We start from the raw sequence: 25,178 nt of genomic DNA on the forward strand, positions 1-25,178 counted from the left end.
TTTCCTTCAACAGTTGAACATTTTCATTGATATTTAATCCTTAATTGTATAGAGATGTAAGAGATAAATATTTTTAATATCTTAAGATTAATTCGAAAGTATCTTTTTCTTTTGGGTAATTTTTGAAGAAATTTTTAAGTTATGTCTCGATAAATAGTAGCTAGTTTAAATTTATATTAACATTTGCGAACTAGGAGACAATGCATGCACATCCAAGAGTAAAATAAAATTTGAATAATAATTTCTTAATATGTAAATAAATATAAATTTCCTATTTTATTAAACCTGTCAATTTTCTATTGTATAATGCGTCTAAAAAAATATGTAACTTTTAACATTCAATTGTGTTATTTAATTATACTTACTTCGTTTTAATTTATCTATAATTTCGAATCACACTTTCCAACTTTCTTGTTTACGCTAATAAAAATAAATAAACTTCTTGATTAAATTAATATTTCTGTCTTCACGGGAAATAAATGCGAATAAATATCATGACATAAGACAAAAAGATATTCGATAACTTAAAATATGTATAGCTTGTAAATGTAATTTTAGGTGCGATACGATTTAAATAATAACAAGATTTAATTGATATCTTTGAAATGTTTCAAACGGAATGCTAGCTAGATGTCGTCAGAATAATTATAAAATTAAAAACACTTTTCTATGTAAATAAAAACTCTTTTATTATAAACATTGGACCACTTATTTTAATTTGATGACACGAGGCATCTTTAACATACCATTGTATAAGATTATATACGAAGATTTTCACAGAAACGATTTGCTACAAAGATTTATGCAACAATAAGATAACAATAATAAAAACAATTGCGGCTCACGTGCAAAGCTCAATATCAATTTTCTCATTGTAAATCTAATTGGCGCACAAAATTCCTATCTACACTATAAAAAAATTGCGTTATAATTTATTCTAACAATAAGTTTCACAAGTTTATCGACAATATCTATTAAATTATATTAATCAAATAATTTGTTCTGTATAATTATATAAATTAATCTTCAAATTCACATAAAGATGAGAGAGAAATAAAATATATATTTTTAAATATATCTTTTTTTCTTACTTAATTGTCTATATTATACGTATGATTCTCTATAAAAAATCATACAAGCACGTTATATAATATTGTCAAATATTAACGGAATATCTATATTTCTAGATTTTAATCTCGCGTTAAATTTTATACTGAATTGAATGGACTATCATTATCATTTCAAATAAAAAAATATACATATTATTATTTGATTTGATTAAATTAATTGCTGAAATTTGAAATTAATTGTTGAAATTAATATTCTGAGAATGACCATATACATTCTTTTTTTTTCTCTCTCTCTCTCTCTTTCTAACGTATGTATTGTATTTCGCACGTGAGCTTTTTATTTCGTATTTACGAATGATAAATATTTGATTGATCAACGATAATCAAATGGCGAAGCACCAAGGCTACGTTTTGTCCGTGTGTCAGTAACGGTAGCCGCTACCACAGATGACACTTCTTCGACGGATTCATATTTGATCCTACGGGACACTTCCACACAGCGTTAAATTCTTTAGAATTTTTCAATACCGCTTGAAGCCTTACGTGGGCGGGACTGTGAGAGTCCTCCAGCATCCACTTTAGTGACGCAGCAGTGTAAGATTCGCACCACAACTAAAATCAATAAAAATAATTTCCTATAACCTTCGAAAAATTATTTGTGGCAAAAAGAATTTAAGATTCTATAGAAGAAGAAGAATAATATCGATAGGGGAAACTATACGTTATAATTAGACGAGAAATCTTAATGAGGTAAATTTTAGGCATGATAATGAGATTCAGGAGAGTCGAAATTATCAAATATCAGTCACGATTTATTTCCAGTGGCTGAATTAAATATTGCGATTTATTGTTATTTTGTGTGTGATCTCGCCGTCTTTAAATATCTTTAATTTATCACGAATGATCGCGAGAGATGGCATTTAAATGAGAGCCTTTCAGCGAAGGTCACCCGTTGTAACGCGAGTATTATATTTATAGTGTCAGTTACTTACAAACTGATGATTATCGAATCACTGAAGAATTAAAATTTAAAAATTTACGATTAGTAATTTAAATATGAGTCAGACGAGCTAAATTTCTCAGGTTGTCCCAGAATTCTACTATTAGATGTTTTCTCTTCATCTCACTAAAATGTGCGTTAAATAACGTAGCCATAGAAAGTGTCATAGAACTGTCTGGAGTTTTAATTCTAAGATCGTAGCTGAAAATGGGCTATTTATGTGAACTATTGGCTTACATGTGCAAAGGCGAGAAACAGTAACTGCTCGTGCGTAAGCTGTGTAAATCCCGGAAGTAAGGGCTCTTGACCGTGACGGGCTTTCCATATTCCATAAGCGACAAAAGCCTCGCGAAGACCTCCATTATCAGCAATGTTTTCGCCCAAGGTCAGCTCACCATCGATATAATCATCGATCTATGCGAGATGTATTATTGTCTTATTGACATGCTCGGATTTTTCAACTTTCCAAATACGAATCAAAGATTAATTTAGAATATAGAACTAGGATATAATTCATAGTAGAGAACAAGGAAACATATGAATCGTATTATAAAAAATATGATTCTAGAAATTTTAAAGTTCTCTTCTGAATATAAAATAGAAAAATTTAAAATTAAATTAAATCAAATTAAAAATTTTAAAATCAAATTAAAATTAAATTAAATCAAATTAAAAATTTTAAAATCAAATTAAAATTAAATCAAATTATAAATTTAAATTAAATTAAATTCTAAACAAAGAATGTATAATTATTTCCGCAGGATATTTAAATTAATTTAATTTATTTTAAAAATATTGGAAAAATATATATATAAATATTTTAATTTTTCGAAAACTGCTCTTTTTATTTCTCTTACAATTAAATTTTATAGAATAATTCTTTCTTACTGAATAGTTTATAGAAATGTTATTTGTTTATCAGTAATATTTCCAGCATATCAAAATATGTACTTGCCTCATTCTCGTAATAAGTATTGTAGTGATCTATGAAGCATTGAGTCCTTGTCGTGTACTCCGAGATGGTCTCGTTGGTCCACCATTCCCGAAGATTTCCGTCGCTATCGTAATATCGGCCGTTATTGTCGAATCCATGAGTTAATTCATGTCCAAGTACAGAACCGATGGCGCCATAATTCAAAGCTCTGCAATTGAATTATTTAAATAATTACCGGCTTCTTTCTTATGCAATTTGTGATTAATAAACACCTAACGAAATCATGCTTGTTAATCTTTATACTTTCTATTTTTATAAAGATAATTATAAAGTAATTATTCCAATTCTTACTCGAGACCCAATTCATAGAATGGGAATTGCAGAATTCCAATAGGTATAGCTGCATAATGAAAGAGAACAGAGGATTTATATTAATAAATGCAAAATAAGTAAATAAATACAAAACAGTAAAAAAATTGTCTTTAAATTAAATATATTGTTAACGCCGTAATAAATATTTGTATCTACTTTCTTAATAATAAAACAATTATTTGTATCAAGAAAAAAAGTCAAAGTATTCAAAATCTTTATTTATAATTTTTCTAATTAATTCCTTTCCTACGAGGATTAAGTTATTGCATACTTATATGATTAATTTGAAAGGTATGGAACGCATTTACATCAGTAGGATCGGTCGCCCAGCTGATCATCCAAAGCGAAGCGTGCAAAGAAATAGAACTTTACCGTTGATTCTTCTTTCTACCTGAACAATTTGCTAAACTTTTACTTACTATGATTCGTTGTTCAAATTATAATGATGCAAGCTCGCCCACGTAGTGTTCCATTGTAATCGAATGATCTGTATCATGTTATCCAGATACTTCGTCTTGGACAAATCTATCTAAACATTAACACATCAATATTACGCAATATTATTCTTTACAAATATTATAATCAATAGAAGTTAAAAAGTTAGAACAAAACGTCGCACGCTATTAAATTTTTAGAATTTAAAAAGATTAATTGTGACCATAAGCTATAAAATAAAAATGCGCACTCTTTTTTCATATGTATTATTATATGCAGAATATGAAGATTAAAATTATTATATAAATCTTTTGCAAATCTTACGCCTTCGTAATATTCGTCGAGCTTCTTTTCATCAAAGAGCCATTCGGGAAATCCGATTCCGGAACTCATCTTTCGGTTCTTTTCAAGCGTTGCTATCTTCGTCGATTGATCCATCCAGTCCATTTTAATGACAAGCGAAGCGAATGCTTCTCTTATGTCCTCCAACATCTCCATCACTTTACGAGCTTTATTACTGTGGAATGTCGGATCTACGAACAACCACGAGACCGCCATTCCTGCAAATCGATGAATATCATTATTTAAAAGCATCCAGAATGCATTACAAAAATTTTGATATATTTATTAAATCTAACTTAGAAAAAAAATTATGTTTGATATAAATATTACAAATACACTATCTATTAAAAAAAAAAAAAAAATTAATTAGAAAGTTTTTAAGTAAAATTATTATATCATTACGCATACCCATTAATTTATTGACACTTGACGCGCAGTGCAAAGATTTGGATTCGCTTATCTCCATTTGCATTAGTTTATTTACATACGTGGCCCAAATGTTTCTAAGCTTCTCGGAAGAGTGAGGCACTACGACATCTACGACGGCCCACCAAATGTAACTTTCTAAATTCAAAATTAATCATTAGATCTCATTTAAAATCTAAATTTCCCAAACTCAAATATTGATCAAGAATTAAAAATTTAATTAGTTAAATTAAAATTAATAAATAATTGGTAAAAGTACACATATATAAGGAATACACACCTAGATCTTCTTCCTCGAAAGCAGCGAGAATTAATGCTGCGTCTTTCAAATAATCCAGATTGCCGACAAGAACTTTATCTTTTTTATCGAGGTCCAACGTAACGATTCCCTCAAAAATTAACTCAACGAAAGATCGCCAAATCGGTTTAGGTATAAGAGATGAATTTATTTCCATGATATATTCGTCCGTCAATTTTTGAAGATCGTCCACCAACATGTAATCTTTGTCGCTCAAATTCTCTTCGGAAATGGTGTAATTTGAATTTGCATTAACCATCTGTAAAAAAAGTGACCTGTTATTTTCTCTTAATTGAATACAATATATAATATTTTTCAAAACTAGATATTTATAATAAAATTTATTACAAATACGATATAGTGTAACAAGGAAAATTTTTTTTTCCTTTATTTTCACCCCTTTTTAAAAAGAATATTATTATCGTAAAATGATTATCTTTTAAAACACTTACTTTTGAAAGGTGTCAATGTTGTATATTTAAAAAAATACATTATTTGCATATCAAAAAGCATACTTACATATAAATATTATATTTCGAATCATCTCTTAAATTTTGATTCAACAATTTTCACGAGAAGAGATTAATTCAAAAATAATTTAATTAAAATTGTATTCTTACGTGAAAAATCGAGTTGCTAATTCCATAAAGTGTTTCGACAAATTCCTGTAATTTCTCCATTGACATCTTTAATTCATCTTTCGAAGTGCAAGCGTTAACAGTGCCATTACTGATAACTTGCTTGATAACATCCGCCATGTAAACTAATTCGGCATCCTTGTTATCGCTGAATATAAATTCATCGTCTACATCTTCCAGTTTTCGCAATCGTGATCTGATAGTATGCAGCCGTTTTTCCAATTCTTTATCACTATTATTAAAAAACATATTTTATAATTGTGTTTTATATATATAAACATTTTTTTATTAAGTATTTTTCGAGTTATTTTATATCTTAATTTAACATATTTTGACATAAAATATAAAACATCTCGTAAAATATTTAATTTTCGATAATCTTATCGTAATACTTTTATGTACAGAATAATGAGATGAATCAATTGATATAAAAAAACAAATAATTGTTTAAAAAAAACATTGCAAATAATTGTGTACTTTTTAAAAAAACAAAACAAATAAAAGTTTAAAATTAAAACTAAAATTAAATATTAAATAATATTATTAGAATTAGTAGATAAATGCACTAATTAGCATTACCACATACACACATAATGAAAATTTAAATGTAATAATTTAAAAATTTTAAATAAAAATATATATACCTAGGAAAAGGATTAGAGTGATCCGGAGTGTCGAAATAAATTAAATTATTGCTGTGGTTCCTCGGATCAGACATGATTCTGAAGCCGAAGAAAATGTCAAGCCCCAGAATTCTCTTCACTCTAGCCATTTGCTCGACATAATTAGTCGTTTCATTAGTGAAAGCCGCGGGTATTAAAGGTAAATTCAGTAACTCCAACAGATCGAACAATGGAAACAAATCGAGCTCATTTATCGTACCTAACAAATTTATATTTTTATCAAAAACATGTATATATATATAAAATGTTAATAAAAAAATTTCAATATATATTATTTATTGATATGTATTTTGTTTTATATCGTATATCTTAATTGGATTTTTCTTTCTTATTGCAGCATTTATTCTTTACATCATAATTTTGATTGACATCTATCTAACTAAACAAAAACGGCAACGTACGCACGTCCATGCAGCTGGTGAACAGTGTCTTGGCTTGCATTACTGCCCATGGCACCTCACCGTTGGATATGTTGACCTTTAGCAGATCCCTGATCTTCCTGAACATGCGATCGCTGCGCTCACTAAACCAGGAATTTGTCAAACTGGAATCCGGAATGGGATGCTCCTGCGGCCATCTGCCGCACGCGTATCTAAAGTAAAGAAGTTTGCATTTTGTACAAAAACGTTAAATGTGTAATAATTTAATAATTGTCAAGAAGAAAAACATTTAACAAATAAATCAAGAATAACAAAAATATTGTTATTAAGCGTTACGCTATTCGAGCGAAATCGCTTTAATTAACACGCAGTGCTTCATACAAGCGAGTGAAAGTAAAACGCGAGAGTGCGATATTTTGCGTAACATAAAGAATGATTCCTAAAAATTTCGCACACACAAATGCATCGTATAATTAATGCACGGCACAACAATAATCTACTCACTGATAAAAATCATCGCAAGGATCTATAGACGTGTTCATAGATTCCTTCAAACTAGCCGCTAAATGAACAAAGAGAAATAAATAATTGTTTCCGGAAATATGATTGCTATAGAATTCTCTCTTTACCGTTTCGCGCAACGTTTTTTTTTTTTTTTTTTCCTAATAAATAACAGCATAAATAATCTCTCTTGTTGATAGTAATAATTGTATGTTGTGACTCACCTATTCGCACGCAATCCTCGCTATCGCATATCTTCATCATGCCGCTGTGCGCATCTGCAATAAGAATAATCGATATACAGAATGTTCCAATAGTATTGAACGTTTTTTTAACACACATCACAGCTTTCTTTAGGCCAATTTTTTTAAAGAAAATATTCGATTTATCGCATATTTTCAATGTCTCTTTAATACGCATGCACGTATACAGACAGACACATTGTGTACAAATTTCATATAACTTTTGTATATTATAATTTTATTTTATACAGTCTTATCTTTTACAATTTTTGCACTTTTATACATTTCTTATGTATTTTACTTAATTTGAAACTCACAAAAAAGTTAACATTACATTAAATAAAATTTATATAAAAAGGATTAAAAAATATAATTGTATCATTTATTTTTGATTTTCTTAATATTCAAAAACGCAATATTTTTGTTGGGGAGAAATTAATCCCGAGATTGTTCAAGAAAATTATAATTAGAGAAGATATCTAATAATTCTAAAGAAAGTACACACATGTCATAGTAATTAATTATAGACGCGAGACCCCCACGTGAAACGCGTCATAGATTGTCACAAGTAATAATGATAAGCACGTGGCAAGTATCATAGTTGTTCCATAAAACAACATGATATCAATTGCTACACTATTTATAGCCATTCTCTCGGTGAAATATTTACGCAATGTCAATGACAATCAAACATACACTAAATTCATCAATAATTCATCAAGGGTGTCTAATATAATTGCAAGCGATTAAAGAAGATATATTAAAGCATCAAAGGGAGAAAGTTGAGTCACTTTTCTCCAATGAAAAGTATTTCCGGTATATTGTCGTATCTATTATCAAGTTATACCTACTATAATTTTAATACAGTTAAGTCACAAGGACTTTGCTTGAAGTTTCATTATGTATAACATTGATTGTGAGTACGACATTTAATTTTAGATTTGATAATCTCAAAATATCGTAAAGAAATATCGTGCTGCTTTTATCAATTTACATTATGTAATAATATATATAATAAATAATTTAGTAAAAAATTATGTAAAATTTATTTTAATTTTATTTTGATTTATAAGCTTTATTTTTTTCGAATTTTAAATTTCTACTTATATGCATAATTTTCAAAGTTGCATTACATTACCCCCGACATTTAAGAAAATAAAAACTTACAAAGTATTGCGAGTACCAGGACTGTTATAAACAGGACACACACCAGGAGACACAGGATTATCACCGACAAATTGGAGACTTGAGATCGTTTCTTGAAGCTACAAATACGAAGAATCTGACTGGCGAAGACTCGAATTGGCCTTCTCGATTTAATAAAACGATTTATATAGGCCGGTATTAGCTAAAAAATTGTCGATCTTTTACTTACTACGTTTGTTTGGATCTTATCGATACCAAGTGATTTTGGCTTCCGATCGAGTAAACGGATCCTTCATCCTCTGGTGAAAATAAAAATTCAAAAATCGTAATAGCAGCTAATTAATGCAGTAAACTATCAAATAAAAGGACATCAAAAAATTATTAAATGTATTATTGTATTTATCATCATCGAGCGATTATTAAATTTACACATCTAAATTAATATAGTTATACATATCTTTATCCTAATTTCCCAAAATAAGAAAATGATAAGAGATATCGGCGTAATAGCAATATTCACATATTGTTATTTCTTATCAAAAAAATATAAGTAATATAAAAAAAATATTGAGCGTTACATCTACATGCAACAATGTATCTATTTTTATATACCCTGCTTTTGTTATCAAAATAAGGTCATCTATGTATGTAATAGACATTTAAAAGACGATGGGGGAGGAAGATAATTAAATATAGATGTTACATATTAAAAATATAAAAACTTGGTTTTTTTTTTTCGATATCAATATCTCGAAGACTTTATACTCTTCGCTACACGCACTTCCGATTTACTTAAAATATTTCAAATAAACGAAACCGAGGTTTTTCTTTATATATATATATATATCTTTCTCCGATACACGCCTAACCCTAATCCAAGTATCTTTAATAAATATATAAATAATATTTTTATTACAATAGTAAGAACGAAAACTTTTATCAAGTACAGTAATTAATTTAATTAAAACATGAAACATTATTATTATTATTATTATTATTATTATTATTATTATTATTATTATTATTATTATTGTTATAGTTCTTATTAAATTCCCCATTATTTTTTAAATAATTATAATAAAAACGAAAAAAATTAAAGTAACGTAAAAAAATATAAATTTTTCTCAATCTTAACTTTGGTAAAACATAGAGGGGTACGAGAATTTTAGCAGATTATATATATATATTTATTGTATCGGAAAAGAAAAGCTAAGTAAGGATAGACTGATGTAAAAATATAACTCACTGCGCTCGTTGTTCATGCTGAATGGCCCACTGACCGGATCGAACTGACGACACTGAATACCGAGTACGGACAATGTCGGCTGTCCATACGTTCACATTTTCCCAGTGGTGCTCGTGCTTCTTTGTCGAACCAACGGAAATAACGGTGACTCTAATATCAATTTTCCTATTTGTCCATTCGCGATAACACCCACGCATAACGCGCCTGCGAGAAATGAACGACACCCGATATCTCTCGACCATTGATGATCTCCAATTCTTTGTACGATGCCATCGTACTCTTTCGATACGATGGTATACGCATGTACCGAGTAATAATTGTAAATTTCTACTGAAAAGGAAAGAAAATGAAAGAAATGTTAAAGAAGAATTTTTTGTTTTAATGCAAATTGTTGTATCCTAGTTTCAAAAATAGCTATGTTTAATTTCATATAATATAAAAGAATTAAAAAATTATGTGTCATAAAAGGTTAATTCTCATTTATAAAGTTACGTATACCTGCATTTATATTTTTTAATTATTGATCAAAGAATTATATATTTGTTTTATATTTAAAAAATGGCAAACCGTATTTAAAAATTAAATTATGTAAAACAATTATATTACAAAAGATTTTTATTATTCTTTTTTAAATCACACTGTATATGTATGATTGTGGTATAAAACAGACGATTTTCGCGATGACACTGAATTTTCGCAGACAAAAATAAACTTAAAATAATTTCGAAACTTTTCTGTTACGCTTCTAATTTACGCAAAGTAATAATCCAGGTTTCCCAGCACGCGATTGATCTTATCGTGTCAAATGAATTAAAACGAACAAAAGGATTAACAATTATGATTACGATATAGAGTACGAATACAGTTAGATCGGAAGGCACGAGCCTCACCTATGAACTATAGTCGCGCTATTAGGAAGCCCTGTTTCTGTAGAAATACTTCCTTGAGGTTGTTACGAAGTATACAAGTAAACGTAATTATATATAATTTTATTTACTTCTATACTTGCAAAAGCGACTTACATTGGATTTCTAAGAATTAAATCTCATCATATTTTTCATTTTTACGAATAATTAATCCATAGCAAAAAATTCAGTTATAGTGTATTAAATAAAAAGATAAATCAGAAAAAATAGCTTCTTTATTTGTTTAAAGTCATATATGTTTTTTCAATACATATGTAATTAATACAATATATATCGAATATCAAATCGGCAGTGTCAAGATTGCTTGACAAGGCACGCGCAGCGGGCGGTGTCCAAGAAAACACTGTCTATCACAGAAAAACACTTATTACGAGGAGAGAAAGTATGCAACAACACCAACTACGTAATGCACCGTCACATTCATTATTCATGCAATCGCTCCATCGAACGGATAGCGTGAGATCGTGTGTATTCGCATGAATGTGCTCGCGTTATTCGGGAAATGGCTCCAATTGTCGTGCCAAAGCAATCGAGTTCTCCATTTTCCTAAAAGAGAAATTTATTTCGAACGGAATCGTTGCTCGTGGGAATTGTTATGATTTCGAGACAACGTGACATGAATATGACATCGCGATCGATAATCGCCTGACAATCGGAAGCACGTCTAGGAAAACCGATGTGACGTTATAAAAATGTCAGATTTTCTATTCTTTAGAGAAAATAGTGATATAAAAATGTGGGAAAGATTTGATGATTAAAAAATAAAGAGAAAGGAATATAAAAATTAATGCAAATTTAGAAAATCGGAAACTTAATTAAATACAATAGATTCTTATGGAAAAATATTTTCAACATCAATATCATAAAGTAATAATGATAAGAAAATTCAGTGGAAATAGGGGAAAAATCCATCAAATGTATTGTGTTAGATACATTTACATTATGGTACTTTACTTCTCACAAAGTCATAATATACCTGCATCAATGTAGCAAAATCAAGATAAAATATCTATATGTATCTTAGATTGTCGTGTAAATTTGCATATATCTAACCGCGCTTGAAACACGAGCATTAATAATTTCTTCGATGGATACATGCATCCTGAGATAATAATCGACATTTATTAGCGCAAGATGTGTGCTACTGGCAGGCTACGCGACCGGGAAACTAATTAAAAAAAAAAATGCCCGCGCATATATAATAAATTATTAAGGCATTAGTGTGTCGTGCTTACCCAGTGGCGAATTCTACACTCGAGCGATTATTACATTATACTAGTCTTGGTCGGTGATCATTAACAGCCGCTTGCACAAAATGACGATATGCCGCATTAACTATCAACTGGTCCGAAAGTATAAAACGTTAGGATAGTAATTAACCGAGATTGAGATAATATAAAAAGATTAGATTATACATTATTTAATCAATATAAATGGCATACGGTATTCTAGAATTTACTTTGTCGATGTTGAGAGAAAAAAGGAAACTCGCAATGTAACGAAAGAAGATCGTTGATAAAATTAAAATAGATTACAATAAAAATAGATCTACTAAAAATATAGTAAGAAAAGAAAATAATGATAAAAAAAAATTAAGTTTAAGTATATAAATAAATAAAAATTTTTTTAGAATAGATAAAATTCGAACTACACAGATGTGGATCGAGTTTTTAATAGAGATTTAATAAGAAAAAGGGAAACAAATAGAGAGAGAGAGAGTGTAAAACAGGTTTAATAAAGTAAATAAGCGTAATTACGTGAAATACAGGCGACTACGATCACGGTACATATCTATTACTTCGTGCGATTGCATTTTTGAATCACAACAATTCTCGTTTTGCGTTATCCCATAACGCAGAAAAAGCTTGTTGCATGGCAATAATTCGCGCCGCGCACCTGACTTACTGCGGCAATCATAATTGCATACTTGTCCATTTAAGCTCGCGGTGATCATTTTCTAAGAAAAGCTGCTCCTTTCATGCGCTATTTTAAATAACATGGTCGACATTTTGCATTCTCGAGTCTCTACAAAAAAAATTGAAAATTCCTAAGTTACGCGCCACGTAATTGTGTGGGTGGGAAACGTCGACGCCACGGTAACGTTCACTTTGATGCAAATGGCTCGCTCATAATGTGCTAGTAAATGAAATGAAAGAATTTTTAATAGATATCATCATGTCTATTTTAATTTCTCCTCTTACAATATTTAAATTTGATTACGTTAGAGAGAACAAAATGGTAAAATTTTAATTTACATGCTAAATTCTTAATTAAAAGAAAAAATTAATAATGAAAGAAAATTAATAAAATTTAAAAATATTTTGTTTTATTCTAATATATTCCAATCTTCATAAATTAGGTATTTTGGAAATCTATCATTAATTGACGCAGCAGTTGTGTGTATGTATATGTATGTGTATATGTATAAAATTTTCTTAATAAGAATTATTAGATATAGGCCACAAGAGAGAGAGAGAGAGAGAGAGAGAGAGAGAAAGAAGTTGTATAAATATTAATATATTATATATTTAATTTTTTTATTTAATTGCACTAGCTTTTAATTTCGATATTTCTTAATTAAAAAATTCTAATTAAATACAATTTTATTCAATATTTTTCTCAATTTGCTTTGAAATATTGAATGTCTCCGAATGAAGACAGCGCATAAAAAAAAAAGACGCAACTTTCCCTCCTTGCTTTCCCTTACAAGCGTGCGAGAGGATCTTCGCAAGAATTCACAGGAACGTAACGGATGACGCACGCTAACGTAATTACGACATCTGAAATAATTACGTAATATTCGCGAACATCTGAAAAGATACAGTGTAACGCTTCTGATTGTCGCATCATCGAAAAAAGGCAACCCTCGATCGTTTTCGCTTTTTCGCGAAACAATATCGCTCAAGTACCATAGATATAATTCTTCCTTTCTCGTTGTGCACATTCAAATAGCAGTGCTCGAAGCAAATAGCGTTCAGAGTATTTCCCGAACTATAAAGACACTCGTAAACGTAATGTTGAAATCGCACTGTGCAACCGCACAAGCGGGTCTAAAAACCTAACGAGATTAATAAATTGACTAAATTTGTGCCGATAAGATTAATCGCCTAATTTTTTTTTTTTTTTTTTTTTTCCCGAAGCTTTGGAACTATTTATGGTTAATATATTTAGACAAAAATGATATTTTTAATAATCAAAAGGATGAATTAATATTATAAAAATATTACAAAAAAAGATTCGCATTGTATTAACAATTTAAAAAAGATGAATAATTAGAATATATGTAGAAATCGCAAGAAAAGAATTATATTATACAACACAATATCAGAGCATTATTACATTAAGTTGAATATTTTAATGTTAATAATGAAAAATTTTAATGATGAATATCTTAATCTTAATAAATTTAATCTTTCATTACTGATGTGCATCACAAAATAAATCTGCACAGGAAACGCTAGTTAAAATTAAAAAAAATTTTTAATGATATTTTTATACGGCAAAACTATTGTAAAAAAGAATCTGTCCAATGAAATTGAAGATTATGTCTGAAGAAACTTTCAGAAATCGCCAAATTTTAAAATACATAAGCGTTTTGGAAGAAAAAGTCTAAGAGCCAAATATCAAGGGATGCGCAGAGACCTTGTCGAGCTATCTCGATGAGAGGCATAAGCGATCAGTTGTCACATTCAAACTGTTAACGTGTTTTCACGGATTCTTGCGAATAGACGTCTTTTTCTTGATTTTTCGAAATTCGGAACAACGATGAGACACGATCGCAACGATTCTAATTCGGCCCGATTAATTATATGTTTATGTATGATAAAAAGAAACAGACGCGATTGGCATCGCGTCTATCGAACGACACCGCGATGGAGAGATGGCAACTGGCTTTAGGGTAGCTTTGTTTGGATTATCCGTTGCTCGGCGACGTTAGATTGATTTCGTGTCGAGAGTTTTGCATAGAGTCTCCGCAAGAAGAGCTTTTCGCATTAAATAGACACGAGCAACTCGACAAATATACGACTCGATCAGAACGAATGATGCGATGAAGCTCTCGTGTCTGTTAACGGAAATTGCATCTTTCGTTGAAAAGATCTTTATCCCGAGGTCGTATTTAAGTGTATAAATTATGATAAAGGCATTCATCGAGTAAACCAAACGCTAACCATGTTCACTCAGCGCCGATATCAATTTACGTGATAGAATTTATGCGGTCGGAAGCTCAAATCGAGAGTAGGAAAATTAATGAAGCTAAAATTGACATTGATCGGTCATTATTGAGGCCTTGTTCAGCCAGCATTTCAGAACAGCTTACTATCGACTACCATTTTACATAATTGACTTAATACGCATTGCGCCATTTGCGGTTTCCAATGAATTCCGCACATTTCCGCAAATTAATTATGCGCAAATTCGTTTTTGTTTCACTTAATTTAATGTAATATTATCTTCAATTCAGATTCTATTTTACTGTAATTTATATATATTTTTTTTTTAATTATCTCTTTTTCTTATTTTAATCAAATAAAAAAATTTCGTATTATCATCTATGATAATTAAAAGCGGGGTATCGAAGCGGGCAAAAACAAAATAAAATGGACGTCTCATTTTATTACAAGACATAAAAATCAACTTTTATTATAAAATAAATAAAAGTGTTGCGCTGCCGTAAACGAATGTTAATGGGTACAGAAAGAGATGACCGCTCTGCTGTTTCTTCTTCAATATATGCCGCACAGAATTTTTCATCATTTTTGACAGAATGAGATGGATAAATGGAAATACGGAAGAATCCGATTTTTCATATGCGTATCATATGTAGCGTCAAGGTAGAGCAAAGGGATGAATGAGAGGGGAGAGGGCGGGGAGCTTTTTCAATTCTGACTGCCTGGTCTTTTCGGGGACGGTCCTCCAGAAGTGATCCAAAACGTGCGACTATCCTGAGGCAGTTTGAATTTTGTCAATCTGCCGATTTGCCTATTTCTCCGCGTGATTCTCGACCCTCGAGCCGAGAACATTCTCAATCCTCGGCGAGAGATCTCTCGACGCGAAGAATCAGTATCTTGCCGATAAAAAGGAGCAAGAAATGCTCCACTTTGGCAAAAGATTGCACAATGTCACGTTCATTCACCGATTAAATGGCGAATTCGCTGATTCTCCGCCTCATATCAGCCTCAGGATGACTCGTTCGGCGTGGACCACTCCGGACCAGCGGGTCTGCTTACTTAGATGCGGAGATCTAATGCAGGCCGTGTTTAAGAGCCACGTTGACGACGCTAGGCTCGTAATGCGGCGCCGGGTTGTAATGTTCGATGCCCACCAAGTGTGGATGCCCTACATGCGGGGCACTGTAGTGGATGCGGGTGGAATGGTCGTTACCGTGGAGGAGGAGCGGGGAAGCCTTGGGGCCCGGGATGGAGGGCTGGCCGGAGAGATGGACTACCTCTGGCGCGTGATACTGAAAAAAGAAAAAAAGAACGAGATATTTTAATAATAAAATATTTCGTATTTAAAATTATGTAAAAAAAAAACTCGAATTCAACGAATGACTAGAAAGTTTACGCAACGCAATCTCGATAAAATGAGATTGTTTCTCCGAGAAATTTTCCTCGATCGCGAAACTACGAAGTGAACGCGAGGGAGTTTGAAATGCTTGAGCAATAGAACTGCGATAGAAATCTTGAGGCGGAAGTTGCACAAACGGCCGTGATCAATTTTATGCAATTGCGACTTGGGATTTCATAACGCAAGGCTTACAACTCAATTAAATAGAAAATCAAATAATAAAGCAATTTAATTAAATTGAATATCAAGACCGCAACTATTATTTTTTGCCTAATAATCTCCAAGTATTCTTGCTACATTTTTTGATTAGCTACATAATAGGTTGCTATATAATTATATTTCTAGCAAACATAAATTTATCGATTTAAATTTATTATTTCGCGACGTACTATTAAAGTAAAACGTTTTCTTTAACGAGAAAAACTTTACGTGTTAGCTTGAAATTCGATAAAAAAAGAGATATCATTAAGTTTACACATATGATAGAATTGCGAAATAATTATCAAGATCGAATTTTTGAAAATGGTCATTTTGAAATACTCACAGATGTTAATCCAGCGCTAGCGACTGCCACAATGGCGAACAGAACAACCTACAATAAGAAAAGTATAAATTAATACAATTCAGAATTTTAGTACTGGCTTCAACAAATAAAAATTGCACATCCACAATGTATAATAACATTACAAGTGTAATAAAAAAAAAATAAATAAATAATATAGCACGTAAGAAAATTAATTATTTACTATTTCTCTTATTGTTTCTGTTTCAAATTGTTATTTTTAAGAATTCTTAAGACTGCTTATTTAAAGAAATTAATGAAAAGGATACGGAAAGAAAGATACAATAAAATGTAATAGATAATGTCAGAAATATCACAAAAATTTCAAATTGAAAATACGTCGAAAGAAAGTAAATTATTCAGATAATAAAAGATACAGCTTGAACGTCTCTCTATGAACGTCTATAATTTTGCATGCAAAAAAAGCGTTAAATCGATGGGCGAAGCCGTCACGTGCGAAGGGAGAACTTACGAAGAATTTCATGGTGACGGGCGATGGTTTTTCTTGCGGGTTATGCGAGCAAGCACTATGTGCTCGAGGGTCGACGCGGTATGCTTTTATAGCAGGTCCCTGCCCAAGTCCGGACCCACTCTCAGGACATCAAGCGGGGGCACGGCTTTGCACGTCACACGGACCCCTTTCACTAATCACGCCACCGACACCCTCTCGAGTTCCCTCTTTGTTGGGTGCTTGCCCAACCGCGACGTCACGCCTCGTCACGCTTCCGATAATACCAATATCACGACTATACCCTTTGTAGACGCCGAAGATTAGCGGAACATGTACCATTGAAGAGACGCATCATCTCGTCATTAAAATAATCAGTAAACGTGCGCGATGTAAATATTTAAATAACGCATGCCATTTGAATAAAAGGACACGACGTGTTAAATCGTGACACTCACTCGCGATAATTAAATCGACAATATTATATCGAAGATATTTGTGAAATTGTTGATTTTTATATTATACTTTAGAGAATTATAGCCTTACGCAAGTTTGCGTGGAAGAATTAATTTATGCTGAATAAAATCGACTTGTTTCTTTGTGTGCTCGCATTTATTTTAAAATTAATCATAAAATAATTTTCCGATCTGATTCTAGTCACAATTCATTTCTTCCTAACTTTATATATTATGTATTACGTTCTACGAGCATAATATTGTGTATGTAATATTATATATGTATATATATTACAATGTATATATCAATGAGACAAACTTTGGAAGTTTATCTTATTGCCATCAGTTTTATTACAAGCCGATTGTATCAATAATTTGTGTCAAACTCAATTTAACTACTGTTTAGTTTAACTGAGTTTTCTTTTCACGTTTTCTTTTCAATTTTAATTAACTTTTTTTCATGCAAATTAATTATTAATTTATTTCATAATAAATATTGAATATACAATATTAAAATCTCGCGAAGCAGAAAAGTATTACGTATGTTTCTTTAAAGACAGGCTTTTACTACTGACACATATATGTGTGACATTAAATTGACATCTTTCTAATGTGATTGTTAATTTCTTATATTTGGTATAGCATATATAAAGGATATATATCGAAAATACATAAAATTAATTTAATATATTTTAGTAAGTAGCGCGTCGTAGATGTTTAATATATATTATAATTATATCATATTTAATCTGTCGACACAATAAATTTACTTTGTTGTTAATAAATTTTTATTGCTACTTCTTCAAATAAACATTCATTAATTATATATATATATATATATATACAAGGCAACCTAGTTTACATAGACGGTACATGCAAACTTTCACAAACATTTAAACTCAACTTCCTTACAGCATATTAACTTGTAAACAAGTACGTATGCTTTGCTACACACGACTGGTTTAGGAGACTTTGTGAATGCAACTCGTTTGTAAAAAAACTTGAGAGATAAGATTGTAAAACGATATGGCATGCATATATATGTTACACAATTTCATACACGTAACTATGCAATTTGTTTGTTGCAATCGAGCAATCGCAATCAATCGTAATCACTTCGATAGAAAGAAAGAAAGAAAGAAAGAAAGAAAGAAAAGAAAAAAGGAAAAAGAAAATAAAATGAAATAAAATAACTAAATAAATAAAACGAAAGGATGGAATATATACTGGGTGATGGAATAAAAAATAACAGTGCAATTCCTGGTTTATCACAAGAGACATACAAGTCGAACTTTATTAGAAAATAAATTAAAGTGTTGTTGCGAATGAAAAAGAAGAATTGAACGGGAAGCGGGTGGGATGGAAGAGGAAACGCTCTCTTTCCTGATGTTGCGATGTCTTCTTCAGTATCACAATTGCCGCATGAGAAATTTTTCGGTGTTGAAACAGAAATAGATAAAGAAACGGAAATAGACGCGGTTATTCGTGTGTTTGTATGAAACGTGTCACGTATGTAGGCTCTAAGAGGTTAAATCGAGTCGAATATGTTTTTCTTTTTTTGAGTTTGGCTGCCTTGGTCTGCGATCCGCGAGCGGTACACAATTTTCATCTCTCGCGTGGCTCCTGAAAAGCCTCCAAGAATTCTGATTTTGATAATCCTCCTGATATGATCCTTGGCCGTTGCTTGTATTTATTTAAATCAAAATAACTGAAAAAGAGATGAGGGAGGGAAGAGAATATATAAAAGTCATATTTTTACGTCATCGACGAAATTGTCTGCTGTCATTGTTACGATTATTAGGCCTCGGAATGATTACTGGGATTCGATATGAACCGCTTCGGATCAACGGATTAGACGGACGTGTTGTGTGCGTATCGTGCGAAAATCTTAGGCCCAACCATGATCAGCCTTGACGACGGAGATGGCGGGCTCCGGAGCGGGCACGTAATGCTCGACGCCGACAAGATGCGGATGCGGGATATGCGGAGCGTCATAATGTATTCTAGTGACGTGGCCCTCTGCCTTGATGTTCAAGGGCTGCGGATGCGGGGGTGGAATGGGGGTATGTTGGGGGATGTTGAGCACGTGATGAACCTGCTGTAGTAAACAATAATAAAAGATATTAATATTATAGTTATACAAGGAAAATTATTAATCATACTTTCTAAACGCGGCTTTGTGAACAATTCAAAGCATCTAACATAAAAGAAATTCAGAAAGCGTATTATAAATATTATATAATAAATCTATTTGTGCTTAAATCGATTTTGTTCAATAAAAATGATAAACTTGTTCAAAATATGATAATTCTTCTCGTGAAAAATCTGTTTAATTTAAAAGCGTATTGTTTTACTGATAATTAATAAAGCAATATCGCGATCAATTAAAACCGACTTGTACTCAATAATATCAAAATTGTTAAGAGTTTATTACTATTTAACATAACACAGTTGTTATTATTTATTATATAAATATTTTTATATTTTATTATTAGAATTGATCGTTAGCAATAAATTCGATCTTGAAAAGCTTCCCATATAAAACAAACAACTTTGCAAAATTTTGAACAAGACTATATGTAATTGATTTAATATAGTATAAAAATAATAACATGAAATACTAAAATAATATGAAGAATGATAATTAAATATAATGAAAATTAATTGCAGAAATATTGAAAATTTTAGAAAAAAGATTTCACTTTTCCAACGAGACTTAATATTACTACGAAATTTTTGAACAGCTATTATGAAAACAAACAGAACAAAGATAATTTAGGATGCGTATCATTAATTATGTAACAATGGGGTTTAAAGGCGAAACAAATGTTACATAAACGAATTGCATCGATCATTTCGATGCAATTGAGTCGGAATTTCGTCACAGCCTCTTTATAGATCTCCAATTAAATAGGAAATCCTATTAACTAACTTCACGAACACGTATATTCCGTCGCCGGTTCAATTGCAATGTCAAGCAAAAAAGGACACGCAACTACCGATCGGATCTTACAATATAACGCAACATTAGAAATCGATCGATCATTAAACGGAAGGGAAGGCGCAATTAGTGATACGACGCAAAATCATGGTATTTACTCATTTCCCGTTGCACGTCATTCTCCGAAATCTGTAATTACTGATCCGGATTGCTACCAACTATAATATCAAATTATCACGCTTCACGATATACCAATAATATCTCTCATTAATAAATTACAAATGTTGCATCGGATTTTAATTTTGATAAGTATATAAAAAATCTTTAAACTTTATATTAATTATGATAATTTATCTTCTTTGCTAAAAAATTATTATTTAAAAAAAATAAATGATTTAAAGCAAATAAATGATTAAATAATTAAAACCTGATCTTTCTAGCAAATGTTTTTTTTTTATATCTTATACTCTCGTTTATCATGTAATATGTTAATATATTTATTATTTACATATAATTTAGTATGTCAAAAAAAAAAAAAAAATTTATTTTGAATATTTTAGCAATATATATATACACGGAAAAAAAATGCTGTTGCTTCAATTAAATTCTACGTCACGGGCTGCCACAAATATATATAACTCATTCCATGATATTTTTATTAAAGCAAATATCTGGATTATTAAAACATCCATATCCAGATATTTGGTCCAATAAAAATATCATTGAACGAACTATATATATATTCCTCTGCTATTATATTATTACTTCTTAATAACTTTGTCAATATTTTTCTTCATTACCATAATCTTCTGGGATAAATTGTGTATTTAGTTTATTTTTGTTGTTCCAATTTACCCTGTCAAGTTCAGCCGAAATGATTAGGCACGTGTCTACCGTGTGATTCAATACGGAATCGATCTCGATGATAATCTCTTCATCACCATTACCTTAGCGTACGATACAGGAGCGGCGACGTTGAAGTATCTCGGCGCAGCCAAGGGAAGGGGTGCATGCACCACCGGGGCGGCGTGCACCACTGGAGCAGCGTGCACCACAGGAGCCACCCAGGGCTGCGCGATCTGAGTTCGTCAAACATTCACTCATACGATCGAAATCGGTCACTGGTTAACACAGCCGGGTGTTACGTGAAGTTACTTTCGCCGCCGAGTACGTCCAAAGCTACTCGGTCGCCGGAAGTGAGATAGATAGAACCACTCCGCATGGCGATCAGCGATGGAGTTTTTAAAAGACGAAGAGTTACACGCGCACAGATCGAGAGAAAATTGCGAACAGCAATAAGAATGATGTTCAATGCAAGAATATTGACGGGAGAAAAGAATGATAGATGAGGATTAGATGACACATGTTTCGATTTATCCATAGGAAATATATAGGAAAAATCTTTGGAGTTCTTTCGAGGATGTAGAATATAAAAAATGAGTGTCAAGATAAAAAATAAATGCTGTTAGGCGAAACGTCAATCATGCTTGACAATGATGGCGATGGCGATAAATTTCTTTTGTATGATTAATTTGCGAACTGAGAGATTAATAATCTTTTCCAAGATAAAATGTATAATAATTCTAAAAGTTTAAAAACCTACAAACATTTCCCTTGTAGATGATCGATTAGAAAAATTTATGGATTATACATTTATCTTGCTGAAGCGGACGAATCGTTGGAATCTTACTCTAGTAACGAAGAATGTTGAATTGTGTTTAAAATAACAGAATCGTCAAGGTTCGATAAATAATTAATGGTAATTAGGCGAAGAAGACTAATGAGAGTTGAATAACTCCATTAAATTCCAGTATGATTAATCATGATGATTAAATTCAGAGAAGCGATAGTAATGTCTACAGAGAATTTATATCGTGTTACAATAAAATAGTATTAATGTTATATTATATGCATGTATATCATATTTTATATATAAAGCACAAAGAAAAGTGATAACAGAGAAATAATATTTATTATAATATGTGTAAAAAAATAATATTTATTAAGAAAGCACTTACTGGCTCATGATATCCGCTGATAATTCCGGCACTGGCGGCCGCTACAACGGCAAACAAAACAATCTGTAAAATACAATAACATATTGCAATTTAATAAAATAATAATAATAAGAAATAAAAATCAAAAAATGTATGTAAAAATATATGATTAATTATCAGTATCGTATGAAATTATAAATCAAATATTAAAGTAAATTATATTTTTTACTTGATTTTTGAATGTGTTATATAGAAAAGATGCAAGTTATACTTTGAATTATATTACATAAAGCAAGGGCAAATACTGCATAAAGATACATAGACATATGCAATACTTGTGCAACAGTATCGCGTAATAGAGAATCTTCGGGGAACAATCGCGAGTGGATTATTCCGCAACGGGTCCGCAACGGGTCCGCAACGGGTCCGCAACGGGTCCGCAACGGGTCCGCAACGGCAAACTTTTACTTCCTGCGTTATACTTGCACGAGGAGAAACTTACGAAGAACTTCATGGTGTGTGTGATGAGAGTTTTTCTTTGCTCGCTACGCGGGAGAACACTACGTGTTTGAGGAGCAACGCGGTATGCTTTTATAGCAAAGCCCTGCCCAGGCCCAGGGGGACTCAGGGATGAGGCCGGGGGGCGGCACTCGACGATTGCACCGCTTCGGATGCGGACCCCTTTCACTAGTAGCGCGATCGTCCCTTTCGAATCCCTTATCGGGAATTCAGGAGCATCAATCGACGACGATCAGTCGTAACTTCCGGTTCCGAGCGAACACCCTTAAGAATACCGAAGGACTATACACCATTGAAGAAGGATAGACCCTGTGGATGAAATCTGTATGTCGTTAACCCAGTTTGTTAGAAAAAGCAGATTGTTGTTCGCATCAAAGAATGCGGGTTAAATCATGACTCTAGATCGCTTTTAGGTTCATCAACAATTTATAAAATCTAAATATTTTCTATTTTTTTTTTTTTTAATTTTACGCTCGACGCGGGGAAAGTAGATTTATATAAAGCTAAATTATAACGTTCCGCAAGATTTCATGGATGAAGAGATTTATACGTGTAAAGCTATTAGATTTAAGTCAAAAGGTTAAATCACATCAAACATAAAATTATATAAAATAATTAAATAAGAAATATATCAAATATTAATCTGATTAATTTGAAATTTGATGAAACTCGATTTAAAATACTAAAGCTAATACTGAATAATACTCACTACACGCGATTTTATTAATACATTTTTCAATTTTCTCAAATATTAAAGCGAACAAGTCATAAAAAAATATAAATTTTTTTTTTTTATGTAAATATTAAATAGCGTTGTAGAATATTATTAAAATTAATAATAAATAATAATATTGAAATATGAATATTATTAGATTATTAAGTGTGTATTAATATTATCAGTATTATTAATTCTGAACGCAATTTTTGATTTAACTTAATATTTTTGTGTAATTTAAAATTTATAATAATTACAAATTTTTCTAATTTGCATTATACTACATATTTATTAACATTTAAATATGTTTTAATTTTTTTTTTTTTTTTTTTTCAAGATACAGGTTTCTATTTCCAAATATACAGATTGCTATATAAAAGATTTATTGCGTGAATAAATTGTACAACCCCAACCTCCGACACCGCATCACAATCGTCTCAACAAGCATTGTCAATCGATCACCTTTAGATTCACGAATCGCAATCGTGATATTGATCACGATACGTTAAATCACATTGCGGTTACTAACGTGGCATGTAGCTCGTAAAGTATCCGGCTTATGTGTTGAGTGTACAGTGTACAAGTTGATGGAGCGGCTCTGATTAGGATGTAACACACAATCGAGCAAAATGTGGCATGAGAAAGAAAACGGCGGAACGTTTTTACAACTTGCGTAAAAGGGTCATACACTCTATATCTATTGTATATAAAACAATCGTCTATATCTCGCTATCACGCGCTGTAATTTCATCAAATAAGAAAATAATAAGCGTGTAATAACGCAATCGCATATACTATAACTCCCTGAAATAGAAAATACGGTCATCATCCATCTTTCTCGAATGATTTCTCGCGACAGTGTAATAATGTTTAAAAAGTTTGCTCAGTCAATTAAGACAAATTTCACAGAGACGCATAAAACAATGAATTTCTGCAGCCCGAATCCTGCGTCGATTTTCCAATCGAACGAAATACGCACTCGATATACGTTCGGATAAAAAGAACGAAGAAAAATAAAAGGAACGAGAATCGATCTTTGCAATCGCGGCCCATAAGAATGTGTCATTTTGATAATCCAACTAAATTTTTTTTTCCGCGATTCTGATTTATATATTTCTAGTTAATTTACGGGTGTACACACAGAGAGTGTAACATATCGATATCGTATATTAATTTCACAATAACGAAATCCGCACTTCTTTAATTCCTCGCCTCTTTAGTTTCACTAATTTACAATATAGTTCCATTTTATTTTATTACACGCGTGGATTAATTTTGCAATCTGCGTTTTTCCATCGCTATTTAACTCTTTATGCGAGGAAAACCGTGCGATC

At 31.3% G+C, this 25,178-nt stretch overlaps 3 protein-coding genes across 3 annotated transcripts; all 3 read right to left on the reverse strand.

Moving 5' to 3' along the window:
* Positions 1–707: 707 nt before the first annotated feature.
* Nep5 (Neprilysin 5) lies at positions 708–14,602 on the reverse strand. The gene is given in 19 exon segments (XM_070304256.1): positions 708–1,682; positions 2,308–2,484; positions 3,026–3,212; positions 3,356–3,404; positions 3,648–3,706; positions 3,796–3,905; positions 4,136–4,371; positions 4,562–4,717; positions 4,860–5,136; positions 5,498–5,747; positions 6,160–6,397; positions 6,600–6,790; positions 7,083–7,140; positions 7,304–7,357; positions 8,489–8,586; positions 8,697–8,766; positions 9,714–9,781; positions 9,783–10,043; positions 14,282–14,602. Coding segments are annotated over 18 exon segments (2,625 nt in total). The 5' UTR covers positions 9,956–10,043; positions 14,282–14,602; the 3' UTR covers positions 708–1,508.
* Positions 14,603–15,305: 703 nt separating this feature from the next.
* Positions 15,306–17,282, reverse strand: LOC138937774 (uncharacterized). The gene is made up of 3 exons (XM_070304367.1): positions 17,242–17,282; positions 16,752–16,799; positions 15,306–16,100 (listed from the first exon to the last, which is right to left on the reverse strand). The coding sequence occupies exons 1-3, from the start codon at positions 17,251–17,253 to the stop codon at positions 15,882–15,884; spliced, it is 279 nt and encodes a 92-aa protein (XP_070160468.1). The 5' UTR covers positions 17,254–17,282; the 3' UTR covers positions 15,306–15,881.
* A 1,687-nt stretch (positions 17,283–18,969) lies between these two features.
* Positions 18,970–23,213, reverse strand: LOC138937798 (A-kinase anchor protein 14-like). Its single transcript, XM_070304431.1, has 4 exons — positions 23,113–23,213; positions 22,632–22,694; positions 21,561–21,692; positions 18,970–19,770 (listed from the first exon to the last, which is right to left on the reverse strand). The coding sequence occupies exons 1-4, from the start codon at positions 23,122–23,124 to the stop codon at positions 19,561–19,563; spliced, it is 417 nt and encodes a 138-aa protein (XP_070160532.1). The 5' UTR covers positions 23,125–23,213; the 3' UTR covers positions 18,970–19,560.
* Positions 23,214–25,178: the final 1,965 nt, after the last annotated feature.

This window comes from Polyergus mexicanus, unplaced genomic scaffold (genome assembly GCF_030449975.1).
Source record: "Polyergus mexicanus isolate NDT 795.1 unplaced genomic scaffold, iyPolMexi1.0 SCAF_11, whole genome shotgun sequence".
Lineage (NCBI taxonomy): Eukaryota > Metazoa > Arthropoda > Insecta > Hymenoptera > Formicidae > Polyergus > Polyergus mexicanus.

Excerpts from the sequence above, each read along its gene's own strand:
- LOC138937774 (XM_070304367.1), bottom strand. Across the intron at positions 16,101-16,751 it reads CTAGCGCTGGATTAACATCT|TATCACGCGCCAGAGGTAGT; the intron begins GTGAGTATTTCA and ends TTCTTTTTTCAG.
- LOC138937798 (XM_070304431.1), bottom strand. Across the intron at positions 21,693-22,631 it reads TCAGCGGATATCATGAGCCA|ATCGCGCAGCCCTGGGTGGC; the intron begins GTAAGTGCTTTC and ends TGACGAACTCAG. Across the intron at positions 19,771-21,560 it reads CTCCTGTATCGTACGCTAAG|CAGGTTCATCACGTGCTCAA; the intron begins GTAATGGTGATG and ends TGTTTACTACAG.